Source organism: Mus pahari, chromosome 3, assembly GCF_900095145.1.
Source record: "Mus pahari chromosome 3, PAHARI_EIJ_v1.1, whole genome shotgun sequence".
NCBI classification, from domain to species: domain Eukaryota; kingdom Metazoa; phylum Chordata; class Mammalia; order Rodentia; family Muridae; genus Mus; species Mus pahari.
In genome coordinates this window covers 146,125,583-146,149,009 of record NC_034592.1, presented here as the reverse complement: position 1 = coordinate 146,149,009, position 23,427 = coordinate 146,125,583, and the positions used below count along the sequence as shown (strand labels likewise).

At 49.8% G+C, this 23,427-nt stretch overlaps 1 protein-coding gene across 2 annotated transcripts in view; it reads right to left on the bottom strand.

Moving 5' to 3' along the window:
* Positions 1 to 9,253: 9,253 nt before the first annotated feature.
* Positions 9,254 to 23,427, bottom strand: part of Ccn5 (cellular communication network factor 5) — a 31,081-nt gene continuing 16,907 nt past the window's right edge. Inside the window, exons 1-5 of one of the 2 annotated variants that reach the window (XM_021194902.1) lie at positions 21,430 to 21,705; positions 21,140 to 21,232; positions 17,440 to 17,656; positions 13,388 to 13,645; positions 9,254 to 10,193 (exon numbers count right to left, since the gene is read on the bottom strand). In XM_021194902.1, coding sequence (XP_021050561.1) covers positions 9,973 to 10,193; positions 13,388 to 13,645; positions 17,440 to 17,656; positions 21,140 to 21,199 — 756 coding nt within the window. In that variant the 5' untranslated portion in view covers positions 21,200 to 21,232; positions 21,430 to 21,705 and the 3' untranslated portion in view covers positions 9,254 to 9,972. Of the gene's footprint in view, positions 10,194 to 13,387; positions 13,646 to 17,439; positions 17,657 to 21,139; positions 21,233 to 21,429; positions 21,706 to 23,427 lie in introns of those variants that run through there. The other variant, XM_029536829.1, reaches the window with a different exon arrangement.

The window sequence follows — 23,427 nt, the reverse complement described above, 5'->3', positions numbered from 1 at the left end:
TTCACAGTCACTGGAATGGTGTGTGTGTGTGCGCGCGCGCGTGTGTGTGTGTGTGTGTGTGTGTGTGTGTGTGTGTGTGTTCCTTTCTGTCTCTTAAGGAACTGCAGTAGCAGAGGAACGGTCCCCAGGGATGCCCATGCTGCATCCTCGAGATCTGTGAATATATCTGGCTGCCTGACAAAGGGAAACTTCGGATGCTGAGCTTGCTCCAGCATGGGCATGATCTCGAGTCTCCGGTGGGTCCAGCATCACCACGAGGGCTCCTATGCTTGGAAGATGAAGGCAGGAGAGAGATGCCCACAGATTGGCAGCATGAGCAAGTCACCCTGATCACTGGAGGAAGGACCCCAAGATGAAGCAAAGCAGGTGACATCCAAAAGCTTGAAGTAGGAAGAAGGCAGGTCCCTTGCGTAGTCTCCACGAAGGAATGGGGACACACAGCCACCTTTATTCTAGTCCAGGGTCAAGAGAACCAAAAAGTTTTTCTTTTGGGGAGTGGGGTGGATGTGAATATGCAAGCATACGTATGGGGAGATATGCATGCACATGTATGTGCATGTGTGCACAGGCCACGTGTCAGTTTTGAATTATTTTTCAAAAGTCATTTCCCTTACTATTTTCTTGGAACAAGATCTCTTGTTAGGATTCAAGGCTCTCCAATTCAGGCAAATGGCTGGCCAGCCAGCCCCAGAGACCCTCCTGACCTCCTCAGCTGGCATTACAAGCCTGTGCCGCCACACCTGACTAAAAACTGCGTACCGGGGATTAATCCTATCTTCTCCTACTTGTGCAGCAAGCACTTTAGTGACTGAGCCCCAAAAGGTAATTTGGAGAGGAGTGGGAGATAGGGGTAAATCACCATGTTTTTGATGATTGACAGCTGCCACGGCGAATGGAGAAGCCTGCCATGAGAATTTGCGTGACAGCATTTAACCACTGTTGGGATCACAGGGAGTGGCCTGTGAGACCCCAATTCCGGAGCAGAATTGGGGCTCAGTGCCTATAGGGAAAGATTTGCCTTCACCCCCTGAGAGTCAGGATAGAAGCCAAGTGGCCCAGAAGCAGGGTGCTGACGCGGGAGAGCTAACACAGTTGCCACAGCTTTATTTTTAGTAAGGGCATCAGCAAGTTTGGTTTTTTTTGTTTTTTGTTTTTTGTTTTTTGTTTTTTTTTCTGATTCTACTCTGCATTAGAGAGACAGAAACCTGGGCAGGAATCTAGGGATGGGGTCAGGGCACCAGGCCCTTCCACTAATCAAGGGCTGGAGAAGAGCCTGTGGAGACAAGCAGGCTTGGGAAACAGTTTGGTGGAGGCAGGGATGAGGGGGTGTGGGGGTGGGGGCAGTTCACATGGATGATCCTGAGCGCAGCTGAGGTCCACAAAGACCTGAGTTTGAATTCTTACCCCCTCATGTTCTACTCCGGTGTCCACGGATAGAACATTTCCACTTCTCCGTGCTTCAGTTTCCCCACGTGAGACCCAAGACACCCATGCTCCTCCCCACAGAGGATGCTGCAGAAGCAGTGACATGCCCCTGGCTGCTAGTCTTGTTTCCTCCCTTTTCAAAATTGTCTGCAGATGTCAGGAATTCTGTTTCCAGAAACAGAGGAGAGACCAGAGGCTCTTGAGCCCTGTGTGTGCTGGGCATTAGAATATTGTCACCTCCACAGGTCGACAAAGAGAAGGTGTTGAGCTGCCAAGTCCCTGTGGTCATGGCTGAGACAGGACTTGAACGTGGAGCTGCCTGATTCCCCAAGGGCACCGTGCTTGTTAGGCAAGTCACCATTGGTCATATCACCCTTCCACGGGGTCTGGGGTCGTTGCTTTCTTTATCTGCAGGATGGCTGCAAGAGCCTTGGTAGATGGAGCTACCCCACCCCTGTGAGGATCCTGAGACACAGAGCTGAGACATGCCATCCACTGGAGTAGATATAAATGGGGCCACGGAGGCGCTGTCTGGCCCTGCCAGGCAGGTGACACTTCCCCGTGCTTGGCATTTTTGGTTCAGCAGTTCTATTTTAAGCAAGAGGAGGTTAGAGTTTGTATACGTGTGTTTCTCAGCTTGGAAAGTCATCTGCTGAGCAGACACCAAAAACAGAACTCCCTAAGGCACTCCCTTCAACCTACTCCCCCTCCACCCCCTCCCGGTACCCTCACTCCCCCCCACCTTGGCAACCTGAGGAGACCTTGTGATTTTCCTCTGTTCCCTGGTGCTCGCAAGGTACCCGTGGCCCCTCAGTGAAGCCTGGATGCTCCTTAAAAGCTCGAAGCCTTTGCCACACCCGTGATGGGGAGAGGAAGCCTGGGCCCTAAATAAGGGGAGAAACATCTAAGGTCGCACAAGAACAGGTGGTGAGCAAGGGCCCAGGATGGAGTAGTTAGTTATCTGAGTGACCGGGGGCTAGGTCCCATCTTAGACGCGTGTCTACACCTCTCTGAGCCTCAGTTTGCCCATCTCTGCCCCAGCGGGTGGGAAGGAATATCTGCTTGACAGGATTCCTATATGGATCAAATAACTGTGCCTAGAGTCTCACCAGCAAATGTCAGCACCCCTCCCCCAACTGGTGTCTCCCCCACCCCCACCCTGCCCTGTGCCTTCTGCGTTGCTCATTCCAAAAGGCTTTGGGATCATAAGCAATTGATTTTTACAGTTAGAATGCACTTCAGAAGGCCAGCAGACTCAGGCATTTCCCTTGACAAGATCCCTGTGTTCCACTTAACAGAATTGACTGTTTTCACCCCAGGGGACATCGTTGGAAGCTCCCTAGAGAGCAGCTGTGGCTTGTCTGAGGCCTGACTGTCACTCCGGGATCTGGGCTGCAGGACATGATTGCTAACCAAAGAATGATGATGACAGGATTTGGTAGGGGGATGTCCCAAATGTTCTGGCCTGGAAGACAAGTATTAATCCCGGAGAATGAAAGAGAGAGAGAGAGAGAGAGAGAGACAGAGACAGAGACAGAGACAGACAGAGAGAGACAGAGAGAAAGAGAGAGACAGAGACAGAGAGAGAGACAGAGACAGAGAGAGACAGAGAGAGACAGAGAGAGACAGAAAGAGAGAGACAGAGAGAGAGACAGAGACAGAGAGACAGAGAGAGACAGAGAGACAGAGAGACAGAGACAGAGAGACAGAGAGACAGAGAGAGAGAGAGAGACAGAGAGAGAGACAGAGAGAGAGAGAGAGAGACAGAGAGAGAGAGAGAGAGACAGAGACAGAGAGAGAGAGAGAGAGAGAGAGAGAATCATAGTCACCTCCACACTAGTGGGTACCACTGTCCCAGGTTTATCTTGAGAGAGTAACATGTAATATAATTTGAAATAAGAGTATAGTAACTTTAAGAGCATTATAGCAAAAACATTGGTAGTTGAAAAACATTGGTGAAGTTGTAAAATCAATGATTTTGATAAAGTTTTGTGCACAGGCAAATGTATTCATTAGATTCTGTGTAGTGATCTGCCTTCCCTTTGTAATTTGTAATCTTAAAATGATTTTTAAAATAAAGTCCATCCTTACATTAAAAAGTTGCATAGCATGTAGCAGACCCACTGTGCTTTATCCACTGGTCGTAAGTGGCCACTTATATTCAAATGTGTTACAATTAAGCTATGCTTGGAAAATTCTGTTCTAAATTCTGGGGCTAGAGAGATGGCCCCGCAGTTACAAGTGTTCACTGTTCCCTGCTCCTGTGGAAGGCCCTGTTTCAGTTCTCAGTACCCACACGGCAATTCACAACCATAACTCCAGTTTCAGGGGACCTGTGGCAACCCTCTTCTGACATCATCCTTGGGCACTAGGCACGCACATACATACATGCAGGGAAAATATCCGTACACAGAATAAAAATAAATCTTTAAAACTTTGTTTAAAAATTTCTCTTTAAAAAAAAAAATTCAGGCCAGGCAGAGGTGGTGCACGCCTTTAATCCCAGCACTCGGAAGGCAGAGGCAGGCGGATTTCTGAGTTCGAGGCCAGCCTGGTCTACAAAGTGAGTTCCAGGACAGCCAGGGCTATACGGAGAAACCCTGTCTCAGAAAAACCAAAAAACAAAAAAATGGATTTGAATGCTGCTTTTAATCTTCAGTTATCCCGGGCGTCAGTTTACTCACCTGTGAAATGGGGATAAGGATCCTGTAAAAGCCCACTTATTCACCAGAGCTGGAACTCAGTTACTCACGCAGTGGGACTGTTTCTTTTTTCTGATGTGCCAGAGACTGAATCCTGAGTCTCACTCTCACACTACACAAGCCCTCTACCACTGAGTCTTACTTCCAGCCCTCTATTTTATTTTGAATCAGGATCTTGCTAAGTTTCTAAGGCTGGCCTTTGAATTCACTGTGCAACACATGCTGTGTTGCTGCCTTCCCAGGTAGCCAGGATGACAGGTACACAACACCACACCTGGCTCGCGAGAGTCTTAAAAATGACATGGTACGAACAGAACCCAGGACCCAGAGCACACCAGAGAAGTGAGAGCTGACACAGAGATGGACAATCCACCTCCAGGGAGTTCTTTAAAATGGAGTGCACTGGAAGACTTTATTCAGTTAAAAACAAACCCGTGTTTTCCAGTCTATTCCTTGAGTTTAGTCCTGTTCATGAGCCTCATACATTACTCCTGCCTGATTTGTGAAGGACATCCAGGGACTGACAGGCCCCTAGTGGAAAAGCAGGAATGCAGATTCTCTCTACGTTCTTGTTTTTTCTTTCCCTTTTTAACATTATTTTTATTATTTTAATTGTGTGCATGTGTGTACATGTGTGCATGTGTGTACATGTGTATGTGCACATCTGCACATGTTTGTGTGCATGTGTGTACATGTGTATATGTATTGTGTGCATGTGTATATGTGTTATGTGCATGTATGTGTATGTGCATGTGTGTACATGTGTGTGCATGTGCTCATTTGGGTGCACGTATACATGTGAGTATGTGTGTGTGTGTGTGTGCACATGAGGGCAGGCACCTGCAGAGACATCGGACCCCTGGAGCTGGAGTTACAGGCAGTTGTGAGTCATTTGATGTGACACAGGAAACCAAACCTAGGACATCTGTAAGAGCGGCACATGCTCTTAACCACCACTGAGCTGTCACTCTAGCTGCCTCCTGGATATTTCTTTCCAGAACTTTCAGAGTAGTGTCCTTCATGCCCAATTTAAAGTAGTTTTTAAACCACAAGTCTTTATTGAGTTTTCATTAGAAAACAAATCTGTTCCTTTTGTGCTCATATTTCAGTAGCTTATGGGATCGCTAATCCAATTGCCTCTTCACAAAGGCCAGTGTTGCTGGCACAGGCCAGTTTGGAAACAAACTCAATAGTCTCTTGGCAAGCAGGCAATCTGATGGCAGCGAGCCAGAGGGGACAAGGGTGCCAGAGAGTGGCCTGTTGGCCACTCAGCAGGCCTGTGGTGGGAGTGTCCCACACAAACAGCCTGCAGAGTCCTGATTAGCCAAGTAAGCTGCTTAAACAGATTGCTAACAAGAGTCTTGTTGTCACCCTAATTCTAGCAAAGAGTCCACAGTGTAGTGTTGACTTGGAGACACCTGCCCAGTAAGACAGTACATTTGCCAGCCTCTCTTACAGCCACAAGCGCTTGTGTGATGAGTGTCACCACTGGGGTGCAAGTTAGAGTGTGGGTTCCAGGCATAGCCTTTAGGAAGTAGGGGACTTCATCTCTGACTGGATTGTAGGTGCAGAAGACTCTGTGCCCTGGGGAATGGTGGGTCTCCATATAAGCAGCCATGAGCATCCCGTGGAGGGAAGCCGCAATCCTGACAGAATGTTTGCCTGGTTTAGTAAGGCAGCTAGCATTACCATGACCCAATTATCACGTAAGTCCTTGTGACAACCAATCAGACATTACATAGACAAGAGACCCCTAAGTGGGACTTTCTACTGTTCCAGAGTTTCAGATAAAGTCTAATTTATAGCTAAGGTCAAACAGCAGGTACTAAGAACCCCAATATTTCAGAAAGCTTCAAGACTCCTCAGCAGGCCCTTCTTAGAAACATTCCACTGGCCCCTCCTACCCCAGCTCCCTCAGCCTACATAGTGAGGTCAAAGGCAAGTTTCTAGAGCCAGAGAACAGGTTTAGATTCTGGGCCTACAAGACACTAACTACAAGACCCTGGTAAAATTGTGTCAGCTCCCTGGATGGCATTATATGATATCTGTCACCTCATCTTCCAGAGACGCAGAGACTGTGAGGCTAGCCTGAGTCATGGCTGCATACTCAATTCCATCCTCCCCCGGATCCCTGCATCCTTTTTCACCTTGACTTCTGAACCCTGCCAGACATTATCCACACAGGTTGGTTCTTTATCTAGTCGGAAACCAGAGGAGTTTAGCCTCGAAGGAAAATGAGACTGAGAGTCACAAGGAATAGCAAGAACCGTCCAGGTCAGAGCAGGCAGCCTGGAGAGTAGTCTAGGTGGAGAATCTGGTCAAGAGGAGACTCCCCAGCCTTCCGTGGTGTCTCTGCACAGATGACCTGGAAGACACAGCAGGCCTGGGAGTCTCGGGGATCTGGTCCAGTGGGGTGAAGGGTTATCTCAGGGTCCCTGAGGAGTTTAAGCAGAGTGACTTAGTCATGGTTGTGCTTGACAAAGGTCTTCCTGGAGAAGGCTCTCACGATGGAGTCATCCAGGGGACAGACAAGGCAACATAGCTCAGGGACTAATTATTAAATAATATACTCAGCACAGTTAGAAAAACAACAAGCAAACAAACACTGGCTTTCTCTATTTCCACCTCATGCTGAAGCAGCCGCTCCCGCTGGTCTACAAACAGGCTGCACTTTTACATCTGGGCAACAGGGGGCAGCAGTGATCTCTGGTCTCAGCCTCTCTACTATTCATGCTTACAAATGTCACTAGGGGGCAGCTCCGTGTTACAGGTTCCTCTACGAAGCTCATTTGAAACCACAGCTTTCAGTGAAATGGTGACTCGGGGTGGGCTGGGGGCCGCGGACTCAGGAAATGCAAGCTCCTGAATTGACCAGATACTGGTGGAGGGGCAGGCTGTTCTTGAAAAGTAGACAAATGGGGCAGATAAAACAAAGGAGGAGAGGAGGGAAAAGACAGGAAAGGACATGGAGATGAGATGGGGGGCGGGGAGCGCACAGCCCCTGGGTTCCGCTGGTTCTGCGAATCCCAGCCTTGATAGTATCCGTAATTTTACCTCTCTGCCCTCGGTTTCCCCTGTAGAGCAGAAATTCCTTCAAGCACCTCACATTTCGGAAGGTCATGGACAGATGCACCAGGACACAGTAAATGCTCACTAGACAACAGTGCTGTCGGCTGCTTGGTACCATCCTGGTGCCGACTCCCGGGAAAGGTCTAGAAGGCCAGATTCTCTAGAATTGTTGACAGTTAAGACATGCATCTCTCTCTCTCTCTCTCTCTCTCTCTCTCTCTCTCTCTCTCTCTCTCTCTTTCACCCAAGGAGCCCCATCTTCATTAGTCCCTCGACTTGTGTGAAGATGGGGTGCCCCCGGCCCACAGAGGCCGACTCTATGTTGGGAGCTTCCGCTGTAGCTGACAGAGGAGTCTCCAGAGAGCGCTGCAGCTCCAACCCAGCACTAAGGAAGTGAGTGTAGACACTTCCAGCCAGCCAGATCCATTTAGCTCAGCTCTGAAAACCCGAGGGAGGGAGGTTAGAAGGTCGTCACCTATGAGCCCAACACCATCTCCTCACACAGGGAGGGCGGGCTCCTGTCTCTGCCCTCTACCATTCTGACTACAGAATCACAGAAGCCTTGCTTCCCACGGTTCCTTCTGCCTTCAGGGACAGCTTTGGGTCTGTCAAACTTGTGCCTGTCACCAGGAGGCGACTCTCACTTCCAGGTGTGCTGTTGATCTTGGTTCTCTAGCTGGTCTCTCAGATGGACTCAGTACCTACACTAAATGGTTCTTTTCTTCTCCCATGGAGTGGGACAAGTTGGTCACTAAAGAATGTGAGGCTTTAAGTGTGCACAGCTCAGGAAGAGGCAAAACTCATGCCTGTGGAGATGGAAATCAGGTAGGACAAGGGTCACCTGATCAAGAAGAGAATCCAGCTGTGGGAAGCACAGAACGGTTCTGAGATAACAGGAACATAATATTCTTGGATGGAGGTGTTGGTCACAAGGGTGCACAGTTGTAAAGACTCAAGTCAGTTTGTGCCTTGCACACCTGTGTCAATTACATACATCTTAAGGTTTCATAGGGAAAAAAAATCACTGCTTAAACAGAGACTATTTAGTTTGGTAAGATTTTGATTTGGAGGGGGCTGGCAAGATGGCTCAACGAGTAAGAGCACTGACTGCTCTTCCGAAGGTCCTGAGTTCAAATACCAGCAACCACATGGTGGCTCACCTGAAATGAGATCTGACACCTTCCTCTGGTGTGTCTGAAGACAGCTACAGTGTACTTATTTGTAATAATAAATAAATCTTTAGGCCAGAGTGAGCAGGGACTGAGTGAGTAGGGCTGACTGGAGTGAGCAGGGTTGGGCCAGAGCAAGTGAAGGTCCTAAAATTCAATTCCCAACAACCACATGAAGGCTCACAACCATCTGTACAGCTACAGTGTACTCACATACATAAAATAAATAAATCTTTAAAAAACTTTTTTGATTTTCGAGACATGATCTCATTGTGCAACTCTGGCTAGCCTGGAACCCAATATGTGACCAGGCTATCCTCAAACTCACAGAGCTCCATCCACCTGCCTCTGTCTTGGAGTTCTGGGATTAAAGGCATGCGTCACCACGCCAGCCAGAGTCATCTCTGATGGCTTGGTTAGACACTGATGATAACTCTAGTTTAAAAAATACTTGTTTGTGCATGTGTACATGTGTGTGTGTACAGGTGTGTGCTGTGAGAATGTGCACATGCTTCCACGAGTGTGTGTGTGTGTGTGTAAGGCCTCAGGCACAGTTCCTTAGGAGCTGTCCACTGTGTTTTTGAGACAGGGTGTCTCACTGGCCTGGAATTTACCAAGTAGACTATACTGGCTGGCTACAGAGCCCTGGGAACTCTCCTGCCTCCAGTTCCCCAGGACAGGTATCAGGATGGAGCATCAGCATCCCTGGTCTTCGTATGTAGGTCCCAGGGATTATCCTCAGCTTCTCATGCTATCCTGCCAAACACTTTACCAGCCAAGCTGTCTCCCAAGCCACAAAGTGAACCGTGGGAGAGAATGTATATTTAGGTGCATTTATATTTAGTTGGGTTTTATTTCTGCACAAAACACAAGACACCAAACAAAATGCCACACTCGATTGGGTTGTTTATTCCAGGCCAGGTCAGTCCCCCAGGGGAGGGTACTCTGCTGTCCCTTGTCTCTCTCATGCTGAAGAGAAAGGCCCTGGCCTGCCAGAAGTGTGGAGCCTCCTGCTTTGCGAGCGCTTAAGAGACGTGCATTCCTACAAATACAAAGGTCAAGTTCCTGGACTTGGCAAACGCTCTTAAAGATAGTGTGATTTCATCTCTTCATGTTCACAGAAAATTCTTCCCAGCCGGGCAGGGTGTTCTCAGATCAGGGAAGCACACTTATGAGGTCACCCATAGTCTTTGGGGACAAGCACATAGAAGCCCAAGAAGGGACCTGGATGTTTTAGGCAATCTGCTGCCTGGTACCGATTACTGTCAGTATCCCCAGCATGGTGGCCAGGCTTGCCCAGTACAGCCTAGCCTTAAAGGTCCTTTTGGTTGTCCTTTTTGCACAGGGAAGTTTTGAGGAACTAGCCAGGAGAAACCAGAAGCCTGGGTCAGAATCCCAGGCTGACTCAGAGAAATGGAGCTGGTCACCCCGCTTCCCCCACCTCAGACAGAGCAGGGATCGCTCAGTGGCTCTGGACACTGAATCCACCCAGGACTGTTAACTGCAGCCAGGAGCATGGAGAGGGGCATCTACCGTTGGTCCAGGGCCCAGTCCTAGGGACATTTGCTGAGAATGGCAGGCCCTGTATCAGCATCCCTTCAACGGCTCTAGAAGGCACTGTTCCATGAGCCATGGCTCCTGGATGCCAAGCAGGGTCTGGGTAGACACAGGCGACGCTGGATCTCCAGTTGGCAGAATCGGTTCTGGTTGGATACTCGGGTGGCTATGCCCAACCCACAGGTGGTTGAGCAGGGACCCCAGGCCGTGCTCCAATTTGGACAGGGGCCATCGGCAGAGGCAGGAGTGACAAGGGCAGAAAGTTGGTGTCCTGGGGGATAGAAAGAAGAGAAGTTGGAGCTCAGCTGCTAAGTCAGCTCACCTGCTGGCCATCACAGGGAACCTAGTGAGGCTGTTCGGCTTTGGTTTCTTCCTGAGCTTTCTAACATTTGGGACTGGATAAAGCAGTAGCTGAGAGTGTCTGAGCACAGCGCATCCTGTTGACATCGATCACGAAACAACTAGCGAAGGCCGATGTTGTGGTAAATCTCTAACCCTAATGAGCCCATGAAAGGAAAACACAACTTGGTTGTATATATTTATAAACTACATGCCTATATTGGGCAGATATGCCTCTACACCACTTTCTTCCCCAGCTATGAAATCCCTGCTATTTGCAGTTTCTCCAAGCCATGATCTTCTGCTCCATCTTCATTCCAATAATTCTCCCTCAGCGCTGCCCCCTCCCATTCACAGTCTCCTCCTCCTCCTGCCTGCCTCTTCCTGTCTTGCCTGGAAACCCTGCCTCCTTATTTTAGTCCACTGACTGGCTATTTGTCATCTTTCTTAGCCAATCAAATAATTAAGGGAAATTCCTTTACATGCCATCTTTCTTTTTTCTCTGCCTTCATACTCACTGATACATAGCGTCTTACCATTTGTGTGGCGTGGTACTGTAACCTGAAGAGCCCAAGATGGCAGGCTAACCATGGCCTATCTCTTCCTCCCCACTTCTCCTTTTCCTTTATGATTGATGTCCTTCCTCTTAGCCCAGACAGGATTTGGCAATGTCTAGAGACATTTTCCATTGTCACAGTCAATGAATGTATACAAGGGGCTTGGGGGAATTATGTTGCTACTGACATCTAGAGGGTAGAGGCAAGGTTGTCTTCCACATCCCACATCATACCCAGAAGCCCCCGACCACCACAAAGAATGACTCAGCCCATCCCAAACATCACTGATGCTGATGCTGAGAAACCCTGCTCAGCACACACAGGTGTCATGTGCTTGTATGTTAAGGCAGGAGGCGTGAGGGCACTTGGATCCTTGTATAAATAGTGCAGTGTTTGCACAGATCCCTCACCTCACACCCTCCTAGGAACACAGGTCACCTCCCAATCACTGTCTCTAGCTAAAATGGAAATGTTACTGGAGAGTTCTGAAACCAAAGAATAGACTGCACATGCTTGGTGCAGGCCCGATTACAAAACTATTTTGTTGAGGTTTGATCTGTTGTTGTGGATTACAATGCTAAATTCTATGCTGCTAGATCTAGGCCTACGAGCGAGCGAGCGACCTCTCCTGTTCACAGGCTTTTGTTGTGCAATCCTTGCTCCTTGATTTAAACCTATTTGTTAAATAAAATTGGCTACAGCCATTTACTGGGGGGATTTGGAAGTAGGTGGGTTCGGAGTAAACTGACTGGAGGTTGCGGGGGTGGGGGGGATGAGAGAGAGGAGGAAGCCACCATGATAGGAGAGGAGCCATGAGCACATGGCCAGGAGAAGCAGCAAGTATCTGGGGTACGCCACTGGGGAGGTAGCAAGGTCAGCAATCAGGAGAGTAGATTAGGGGTGAACCCCCAGTAATTGTCAAAGCCGATATAACCACCATAGTCTGAGTCACATTCATTTGTAAGCTTGTCCTGAATCTGCTTGAATTGTTTGCACTGCACTACTTTTGATGCACAGCTGTTTGAGCTTATGATTATAGAGGAATAACTGCCAGTGTGTTCACGGCCCTGTCCATGTTTGTACAGGGAGGGCAGGTGGGAGGCAGGGTTTTTATATTGCATTTTGATAGGCAAGCTGAGGGCCGGCGGCATGGCTCAATGGTAGAGCGTTTGCCTAGTGGGTGCAAGGGTCTAGGTTCAATTCCAAGTGCTATCGGGTGGGGGGGGGTGCATAAGGTGGCAGGTACTCTCTCCTAAGCACCTAACTTAATGCATTATATTTCCTAGCAGGTATAAGGTTGGCCTTAGCACTTCTACAGTGCTAGCGTGGGCCTTCTTACAACCCATTTACTTGAATGAACTCATTTTGTCCTCCCCAGGGTTCTAAAGGGTAGACATTCTTATTAGTTCCACCTTCCAGCTGGAGAAACTGAGGCCAGGAACTTCAACAACTGTCTCAGAGTCACCCAGCCAGCAGGGCCAGAGCTGAGTTTAGGAACACAGTGTCCATACGTTAAACACGGTGTCCATACGTTTAAGCCACCCATCTCCTGCCTTTGTATGCAGGGGCAAACACAGAACCAGCCCTCACTTCCTGGCCACCTTCCCCAGTCACACTCATGTGGTAATAGTGTGTCTAAAGAAACAGGACGACAAAATCCCAGAGTTGAAAAGTTTGTAGAAGGGTGTAGCTGTCTTGCATGTACCTCTGCCCTGCTCTGGGCTGTGGCCCAAACTCCAGTCTTGCCTGGTCCAGCTTTTACATAATCTTTTACCTATGGATTTTACCTAAATCCAAACAATCATGTGTTCATAATATAAATTGTCCACATGTATTTACATATCATAAATATATATTTTATACATTTATTTTTATATCATATTATATTATTCTATATTTATTATCTATTCTCTCTCTCTCTCTCTCTCTCTCTCTTTTTCCGAAACAGGGTTTCTCTGTATAGCCCTGGCTGTCCTGGAACTTACTCTGTAGACCAGGCTGGCCTCAAACTCAGAAATCCGCCTGCCTCTGCCTCCCAAGTGCCGGGATTAAAGGCGTGTGCCACCACGTCCGGCTATCTATACTCTCTTATACCACCTATATTATATTTATACCACTGGTGTGAGATGCAAAGATTTCACTCAAGAATGATAATGCTCCTTCCTCCCCCACCCTGACTTAGCCATCTGAACTTGAACTGCGTCTTACCATTTATTTATTTTTATGTGTGTGTTTCGCCTCATGTATGTATGTATGTATTATGTATGCATACCATGTGCATGCCTGCCACCCGCAGTGGTCAGAAGAGGGCATTAGATTTGAAGTTATAGATGGTTATGAGCCACTATGTTGGTGCTAAGGACTGAACCCGGATCCTCACAAGAACAGTAAGCACTCTTAACTACGGAGCCATATATCTCAAGCCCCTTGAACTTTCTTTTAAATGATTTCTTAGTTGAAATTATTTCTCTAAGTGGTTGCCTTTTGGTTTGTCAGCTTGTCAGTTTTGTTTCTAGGAGCCGCTGCAACCGAGACCCTGGTGGCCCGGGTCTTCTCCGCATTCACTCACCTTGGGCCGCGGAAGGCTGGATCGCCGGCCGCGTCACCGCCTGGTCACACACCCACTCGGGGCAGCACCTTCCCGGCACCTGTATTCTCCTGGGGCGTGGGCAGTCCCAGCTGGGCAGCCGAACATCCTCACTGCACAGCGGCAGGCAGGTGAAACCTCCGTCATCACAGCGGCACAACACCCTGCAATTGGGTTTAAAGGTCTCCCCATCCAGGTACCTGCGGCCGTTCACCTCACAGCTCCCATCATCCTCTTCCACTGCACAGGGAGGAGAAAGAGGACCAGCACAGGGTCCTGAGGTCAGAGCACAAGACCTGCACCCTGTGCCATCCCTGCTCCTCAGCACACCTGCCCCACTGGCCGCCTCCCTCCTCAGCAAGACAGAGAGGCTTCTGGGAGCCTGGCTTGGGCTCCAGCTCTGGGTCAAGTAATTTCACATCTTGCCTCTGTTTCTCCATGTGGAAAAACGGGATATGTTGGACCTTATTTCACAGCATGTTATAGACTAAATGGAGTTATGTGCGTGTGTTTCTGTGACTCTAGAGAACCCTGACTAATATAGTGCGTGACGAATCTGTCAAAATGAAGCCTTGGGTTAAGGAGTGTTGCTCAGCAGATTGCCTGACTAGCATGCTTGTGCCCCCAGGCACAGTCTCCAGCATTGTATAAACTCTGTGGTAGCATGCTTGCTGGCACGCCTATAAGCCCAGCATTTGGGAAGTGGTGGCAAGATTCAGAGGTTCAAGGCCACCTGGGCTAGACGCCCATCGAAGTTAGTAATGTTTAGTATTTAGCTGTGAAGCACACACGGCAGCCTCTTGGTCCTCTTCCTATGTGACATCATCCCTGTCTGGTCAGGTTTAATTTTCTGGCTTTAGAACTTTATATTTAGCTGCTTAAATTCTCTGAGTGACCCCATCTCTCTCAATGATTACAGTGACTTGTGCCCTCAGGTTACATGGGTCAACACACATTGCACAGGGTCAGGCACAAAGAAGTGCCCAAGAACACACAGTGATACCTTCAAGATGTGGGCCTTCATGCCACTCCCTGTCTGGAGGGCTGGAGTCCAGAGTCCTTTTCCTGACATCCCTTTATTCTCCAGGGAGGACTGTTCTCCGTCCACACTGCCTCCAGATCACAAGTCCTTGGACACACAGACCTTCTGACCTGGACCTTGTTGTCAATGGTTCCCTAGAAACCACTTAGGCAGCTGTGCCTTGATTCCTACCTGGCCTTGCCATTTCTGGGTTCACCCCACCACATCCATCACACAGGCACACCAGTATACATGCATGCATGTGAATATATACATATACACACACATACACACAAACCCCTATCATACATCCATCACACACACACACACCCATCATGCCCACTCACACACACACACATCTATCACACACACACTCGTACACACTCATCAAACACACACCTATCACAAATGCTCATCACACACACTCATTACACACACATACATTCATCACATACATACACCATGCCCACTCACATACACACCCATCACACACACACACATATTACACACACACCCATCACACACACAAATCTATCACACACTCATACACACACATCATACATACACACCTATCACACACAAACCTGTGACACACACATGATCATCACACACATTCATTACACACACATACATTCATCACACACAGACACCATACCCACTTACACATATACCCATCACACACACTCACATGCACATCCATCATACACACTCACACACTCAACATACACACACCTATCACATACACCTACATGCACCCACACACCCACACATAACACATAACCATTACACACACACACACACACACACACACACAGACATACACACACACCCTGACTTCTGCCCCAGCTTTGGCCCCCAGTTGCCAGGATGTCCTGACAAACAGAGGCATGTTTAGGAAAGTCAACAGGAAGATGATCATTTTAGCAAGAGCTCCTGGCACCCCATATAGCAGCAGCTGGGGGCTGGCTGCGTGTGGGATATGTGGGGCTGGGCAGCAGGGTATAACTTTGCTCTGAGGGGTTCCCTGACATTGCAAACCCCATGAGCTGGCTCAGAATCCTACACAGCTGTGCCCATGTCCAGCAGCCAAACTCCTGTTTCCCCCAAGCCTGTTTCAAACCCCTCTTCTGGCAACCTTCCCTTCCCACCCATGATACCAGCCTTCATCTGAGGTCCTCAGCCTCCCTTGAGCACAAGCCATGGGCCTGCTATCAGGGAATCTGTAGGTCCTTTCTTCCCTCCGGAAGTCAGTTGCAAGGCAGGAATCACAGAGCTACAGTTTTTTTCCTTCCTCCACCTGTAAGCTCTGTGACTCACTTAAGTGATTTAACCCTTTGTGAGCTGAGCTCCCTCACCTGCACGATAGGGGCTACATTGGGATGTACCTCTGTGTTAAGAATAAAGTGAAATGGACTCCTACAATGTTTTCTCACAGGACTTAGGAAAGGGCTCCAGTGACTGCCAGCCCCGTTAGACCCTCTGCTGGCATCCACAGAAAGCCACAGATATGTGCTGAGCACCTCCTGTGGCCTGGGCCTAGTGCCAGGCAGCTGTAATTCAGGATATGTGGTCACATGGGGCAAACATCCTTCCCACTGGAGCACTCCAGTGGAAATAAACACAGCCAATGAGCCAAGGCTGCGTGCCCTGGTGATCCACCCCAGTGAAACATTGGGCTAAGGTTAGAGGGGACTTGCAATTTCTTAAAGATAGCAGCAGGGCCTCACAGATGGAGTGGCACGTGGGTCCTCCGAATGTGAAGGAAGTGAGGGGACTTCCCATGTGTGTGTGTCTAGGGAAAGAATGAGCATGGAGCAGTGGCCTGTGCAAAGGCCCTGTGGTCCAGACTATGACTTGGGTGTTCAAGGCTAGTGTGGCTGGAGCTGAGAGCAGGGGGGAGAAAGGGAAGGGTGAGGTTGTTTTGTCAAAATGGAAAGAACACTTAGGTGAAATAGATGAATTGTAAAAAACAATGACAGCCAGGCATGGTGGCGCACGCCTTTGATCCCAGCACTCGGGAGGCAGAGGCAGAGGCAGGCGGATTTCTGAGTTCGAGGCTAGCCTGGTCTACAGAGTGAGTTCCAGGACAGCCAGGGCTACACAGAGAAACCCTGTCTCGAAAAACAAAACAAAACAAAACCCAAAAACCAAAAACCAAAAAACCAACAACAACGACAAAAAACAAAACAAAACAAGGACTTTGGGGAGCCCTTGACAAGGTCACCACTGGCAGCTGATCCTGCCACCTCCTCACAGGCAGAGAGACTGCTGCTAAGGCTCAGGCTACAGAGAGCTTCTCAGCAGCAGTGGTCCTGGGACTGTCACCAAGCCCTGTCCCAAAGTGTCAGAGGACACCCAGGCCTGAGAGAGTGGTGAGGAATGTCACACGTCCAGTGCCACCAGAAAACAGCATGGTGTGTGTGTGTGTGTGTGTGTGTGTGTGTGTGTGTGTGTGTGTGTGTGAGAGAGAGAGAGAGAGAGAGAGAGAGAGAGAGAGAGAGAGAGAGAGAGAGAGAGAGAGAGTAGCTTAAGGCTCTCAGCCCCAAGTTTGGAGGGAGTGGACTGTTCCTTAAATCTGTTTGGAGATGGAACAGGCTGTAGGGCATAGAGCGTGCTAGCTAACATCTTTGAGCCTCAGTTTCCCTTTTTTGTAGACTTGTGAAAGAGGACAAGTGCCCAGCACTGCTTGGGCACACGCCACGCCCTACATGAAACCTGTGCAACCTTGCTCTCCATGGGGCTGTATGTTTGCCTAGGGGCAGCTGTTGGCCCAGCCCTGGAAGCTGGCTATGATGTGGATGTGTGCAGATGGAAATCACCGTCAGGACAGTTCCAGCAGAGGATGAGGGAAGAAACAGGGAGTGGGCCCTTGGGACACCAGTTGAGCGGAATAAACCTAGAGCCTAAAGTGAGGTGAAAGAGATAGAGAGTGGGCTCCATTTTGACTCTGGATTCCATGGCCTTGACCCCTCCAACCCGTCCCCCCACACACTGGTCTGGCAAACCTGCTTACAGAGGCACACGGCCCCACGGCCACCGGGGCCTGCCCCAGGTTGACAAACCAGGCCCTGGCTGGGGTCGCAGACATGCAGGTGGTCGCAGGACTCCCCCAGCCTCCGTGCACACACTCGACAGCAGCCACAGCCATCCAGCACCAAGGGTACCCCCGGTGGGCGCTGGGGTGGTGTCCAAGGACAGGCACAGGACGCCGGGCACAGCTGGGCGCACACCTGGAGAGACAGAAACCTCACTCAGTTTCAACTATCATGGCAGGTATGGAGACTCCCACAACTGGTCACTTCTCTGCCAAACCAGTCAGTGTGGGATCCTTAGCTCAGCCTCGGTGTCACGCAGAACGGGCCCTCAGCCTGAGCTGTCCCACAGTGCTCCTAAGAGGTGGCAGGCACTGACCTTGAGCAAGGACCCAGGTTGGGGCCTCAGTTCTAGCTTCTGCCTTGTTGGCAGAGTAGCCTGAGAGCTCCTTTAACTCTCTGAGCCCGAGTCTCCTCCTTTGTAGAAGGGGGGCAGGAAATGATGTCACTAACCCCTGTAGGTAGGAGGTCATCAATATGGCTGGCTTTTTGCTTGCTTGTTTATTTTTGGGGTGCACATGTATGTGTAGTGTGCAGGCGTTTATGCGTAAATATGAAGACACCAACATCAGGTGGAGGAGCTTATCTCTACCTTCTGTTTTTGAGGCAGAGTATCTCACCAAGCCTGACCATCACTGATTGGTTAGGCTGCCTAGCTAAGTGAACTTGAGGCTCTGCCCATTGCTGGCCACTCCACTCTGGGGGTACAGATGTGTCCCACTGTGCACAGCTGCTAGCTACACACGGGTGCTGGGGCACGATCTCATGCCCTCAGACTTGCACCGCGAGCATTTTACCCCACCAAGCAATCTCCTTGCCTTCCCGAACGTGGCTAACTCCGGTGGCCATCTTGGCTACGCGCGCTTGGAGGGCAGGTACAAAAGCCTGAGAGTGATACGAAGTGAAGGTGTGTTCTTACCCCTCAGACTTAAGAAGTCAGACAGAACATGTCATTTCCTGGTCTTGACACAGCCCACCATGCATCCTGGCCTTAAGTGCACAATCAGATTAGCCAGGAAAGGGTAATACAGATTCCCAGGCCTCCTCTGGGACTCACAAAACTAGAAGTCACAGAGGCAGGACCTGTGATCTATTTAATAAGCTGTCTAGAAGCTTCTAAGAACCATCTAGATCCACAGCCCCTCTGGCCCAGCCCAAACCAGCTCTCCACCCCCATACCACTTCACTCCATTCCCCCAGCACCTTGCACAAATGGGAAAATTGACTCCACATGGGGGTGGGGGGAGTGAATGCTCATAGTCGGATCTGGGAGCCATGCCACGCCTATCTCACTGATGTGGACTCTCGACCCCAGACACTTCTGAAAGAGGCAAAAACTGAGCCAGGGGCTCGGTACCCATTCATCGCAGGGTTTCACCCCAGTGCTACAACTGTGCCTCCCACCCGGGACATAAATAGACAAATGAAGTACCAGAAGTCATGAGGACCCGAGAGAGTGGGCACCAAGTGGAAGATACCACTCAAGATGTTCCAGACTGCCTACCCCACCAGTGAATGATCAATCTTATATGGAGGCCTTATATGGAGGATTTAGGAAAAGAAAACTAAAGACCCCAGACCTCTTGATGGGATCAAAGAAAGAGTGATCTGTTTACTGCCGCCCCCATCCTGCCCTCCCCTGGACCCAGAGGTCTTCCCCCCTCCCCCCCCCCAAAAAAACCCTGCTTTCCATGGGCTGCAGTTCTCACTCTGGCCAGCAGGGGTCGCCCCAGAGTTGCTGCTTGTTCCTGGCCAGTGAGTGAGTGAGTGAGTGAGTGAGTGAGTGAGTGAGTCCCACCTAAGGCAGGGTGCCCTGCAGAATTTTAGGTTCCAGAGGGTTCCTGGACCAGCAGCTTCTGGGAGCTTGCCATGAGCATGCACTGTCACCTCTCCAAGCCTTCTGTGTAATCTTAACATGGAATATAAGACATTCTTGGGTAACTCACTTGCACTTGTCTTGAGAAGAAAGAGGCAGACTTTCAGAGCAGGGGTCTGACTCCCTTGGCCGAGAAGAACTGCCTAAGCACAAAACAAGCCCTCTATTGAGCCCGAGGCCTGCTGCAGGCTCTCGGTAGTTTCTGGTTTCTTCAGGTCCTGGCTCCAGGAAGAGCCACTAATGACACCCTTACGCTGAGTGCCGTGTGCACAAGCTTTTCCTTTATCCCCTTTCCTGCGAGGTATGGGCTGCGTGTCTGACTTATAGAGGATAGAATAACCCTTGGGAGACTGAGGCAGAAGAATTTTGAAGTTAGCCTGAGTTACATAGTGAGTTCCAGGCCAGCCTGGGCTACAGAGTGATACATTGTTTCAGAATAAACTCCAAAACAATAAGGACAAAGCAGGTCAAAATCAAGTAGTAAATATCTGGAAAGCCATGGGACAGGATGAGAATCCTGGTTGGTGGGAAGCGAGAGCCCAAACTTAACTCTCGAGCCTGTTGTCCCCCAGGGACTCCGTTAGTACCTCAGTTCAAGGACAGTGACTAGGCAGGGCAGGTGCTCTTGCTTAGCCCGTGGAAGCAGCAGCCCCTCTGGTCTCCCTCCTCTCCTCCCTTTGCTAGCCATCCTGTCCCCATAGTCAAGCTGTCTCATTTGCCTTGGTCTCCCCAGACTGTCTCTGGTCGCTGTCAGACCCTGATCAACATCGCTTCGCTGTTTCCAGGTTCCCTGCTCCTGCCCCATTCCAGAGCCTGGAGCCCGAAGCCTGCCTGGAAGACCCCGAATTCCCTCCCTTGGGAAGGACGACGGCCTCGCGTCCTTTCAGAACCCTACCCTCCCGGGGACCAGGAGACTACCCAAGCTACCCACTCCAGCACCATGTTCTGCCCAACACCTTCCAAGACTGGAAGCCAGTTGGTCCCAGGGAGGGAGATGTTTATACCCATGCTGCATTGGCTCCAGGCCTTAACTCCATGTTATTGGGAAGTTAACATTTAGTGTGAGGTATTGCCCAGGTTAGGGTGGAGAGACACCTATGTCTGCCCCGGGCTCCACCATGCAACTCTTCTATTGTTCTTTTTCTTTGCTGTGTGGCTTTGGGCACATTGCTTACCCTCTCTGAGTCTCCTTTGACCAAAACAGGACAATTTCTTATAAGACTGTTGTAAACATGAGGCACAAGCCAATTACAAGATGACCAATGTGAACCAAGTGACAAGGACATTTACCACAGAGATGTCTCCTGCTCCCTCTGACCAGGGCCAGAGGTCACTGACTGCCTGAGGGCCAGCATGCTGTACCCTCATGGACTGTACTTTGCCATCAGACCCCAGCATTCACCTCTGTCCTGGTTCAGAACTACACTGGAGGGTCCCACTGTCCTCTTTTAGACACTTATCTAGGTCCAGGACTTGTGCTATCTTCTATGGAGCAGTTCTCCTCAGTGGTCTCCCCAGAAGCCTCAGGAACATTGTATCCATTCAACTGAGGCGGAGGCTCAGAAAGGGGACGACACTTGTCTGAGGTCACACAGCAGAACTTGCATGCCCAGAGAGGGAAGCAAGCCTGGGCACAGAGACCAGACTGTATCCAGTATAGGGTCTTTCCGAGAGTTCTAAGTTGTGACCACATATCTGTCCCACCACCCAGAATTCTGCTGTCGTTCAAGACCAGGATGCCTTACCATTGAGAGGAGGCAGAAGAAGGAAATGGCCAGAAGATGGATCAGTGGGTTGCTCCTCATGTCACTGTGTCCCTTGTGAAGCCAGCTTCAAACCTGGGAAGCAAGACCCAAGTCTTTTTTTATGTTCTAGAGGGAATGAGGTTCCTTCTAGGTGCATACAGAGAGAGCAAAAAAGACAGACAGACAGACACACATGTGTACACACACACACACACACACACACACACACACACACACGCATTTATACTTCTTACACCTCCCTCCATAGTCCCAGGAATCAGCCCAGTTACCTGAGGCCGTGGAGGCCACCAAGAAAGCGTCTGACAGTGTGTGAAGCCCAAGCCACCGCAAGTGCCAAGAGTTTAGGACAGGAGCCTGACAGGAGCCTCTCAGCTCCTCAGTTCCCAGCAAGAAAGACCTCCATCCCAAGCCACTGCCACAGCAGCTGCAGCCTCGCCAAGGCCCCTGTCCTAGCCCAGGGTCCTCTGGAGATCAGGAGCATCTGGCAAATGCTTTGCAGATCTGACCCACGGCGTCCTGAGCCCTGAAGCTCAAGCTCTGGGCAGCCCAAACCCAGCCTGTGGTTTCTGGCAGGGAGACTGGCAGCCACCCAGAGGTGGGTGTGACCCAGAGCAGAGCTTCCCTGGCGGCCTGTCTGCTCTTAGCGACCAAGAGCCTCCCTATCCTCCTGGGCTCTGAAGGTGGCCTAGTGTGGCCAAGCCTAAGCAGACTGAGCCTACTGTGTGCTGGCACTTGCTGGACTCTGCTGATCTGATTGAGCTAAAGGTCTTTGTTGGATTCTACCAGCTCTGAGGGGCTCTGCAGGACTGGAGACACAGCACAGACCTAGGGACCAGAGCCTGGGGTATGGGGATAGCAATGAAAAGTGTAAGAACCCCCTCCCTTGTTCAGACTAAGGGTGGGATACAACTTCTGAGGGAGATGCCAATTCTGAAAGCTAACAAGGCTCTCCGGTAGAATGTTCCAGAGGGAACAGCATGATCAAATGTCCGGAGGAGGGACCTAACATAGTAGCCTGGCAAACTCTCAGTACAGAAGGTGTCTAGTGGGCATGTTGTTTCCTGGGCACTGGACTGGGCAGGAATATGCAGAGAATAAAACACAGGATTCACATCACCAACTGTATCCATTGGGTACAGGGGATGTCCCTAAGGTCCTATCAATGGATGTTGGGTAGAAGGACATGGGATTTAAAGATCAGGGTGTGGAGATAATTTGCTATGTTCTATGTAGAAGTATCATCTGCCAATAAAAGGCTGATTGGCCAATGAGCTGAGGCAGGAAATAGAAGGCGGGACATCCTGGAGGGTGATTCTGGGATAGAATCAAGCAGGAAGAGATTCACCCTGAACGATGATGTATGCCTGAAACTGTGGTATTCATAGAATAGAATAAATAGGTTAATTGATTTGTGAGCTAGTGGGACCAACCCAAAGCTTTAGGCCTGGCTAAATTCCTTCTCAGAGTCATTATTTCAGGAACTTGGGTGAGGGAAGAAAAGCCTGTGTTATACCACACACACAGTTACATACAGGTTACAGCTCAGTTGGTAGAGTGTGTGCCTGGTACACTCAAGTCCCTCAGTTCCGCAGCATTGCACAATAAACTGGTTGTGGTGGTGCAAGCCTGCAATCCCAGCACTTGGGAGGTGGAGCTGGAATACCAGAATCTCAAGGTTGTCCTTAGCTACACAGAGAATTTGAGTCTAGAATGGCTACAGGAGATCCTACTAGAAGAGGAGGAGGAGGGGGAGGAGGGGGAGGGGGAGGAAGAGGGGGAGGGAGAGGAGGAGGGAGAGGAGGAGAAGGAAAGAAAGAGACAGGGTCTGAGGTGCTTAGAGAAGGCTGTGGCTCCCAACACTTCCACCAGTTACAGTGCAACACCTGTGAGCCCAGATCACAGGGGGCTAGCCTGGGCTACAAAGCAAGATCCTATCTCAAAAGAAAACAAACGGGGCTGGCGAGATGGCTCAGCGGGTAAGAGCACCTGACTGCTCTTCTGAAGGTCCTGAGTTCAAATCCCAGCAACCACATGGTGGCTCACAACCATCCGTAACAAGATCTGACTCCCTCTTCTGGAGTGTCTGAAGACAGCTACAGTGTACTTACATATAATAAAAAAAAAAATCTTAAAAAAAAAAAAAAAAAAAAGAAAACAAACTTGGAGGCTATATGCTCCCTCCGAGTCACACACAGACTATGCCTACACTGTGGGTAGAAGACAAATATCTAGAAAATAAGTCTATATGACCTGAGGGCCTGAGGGAG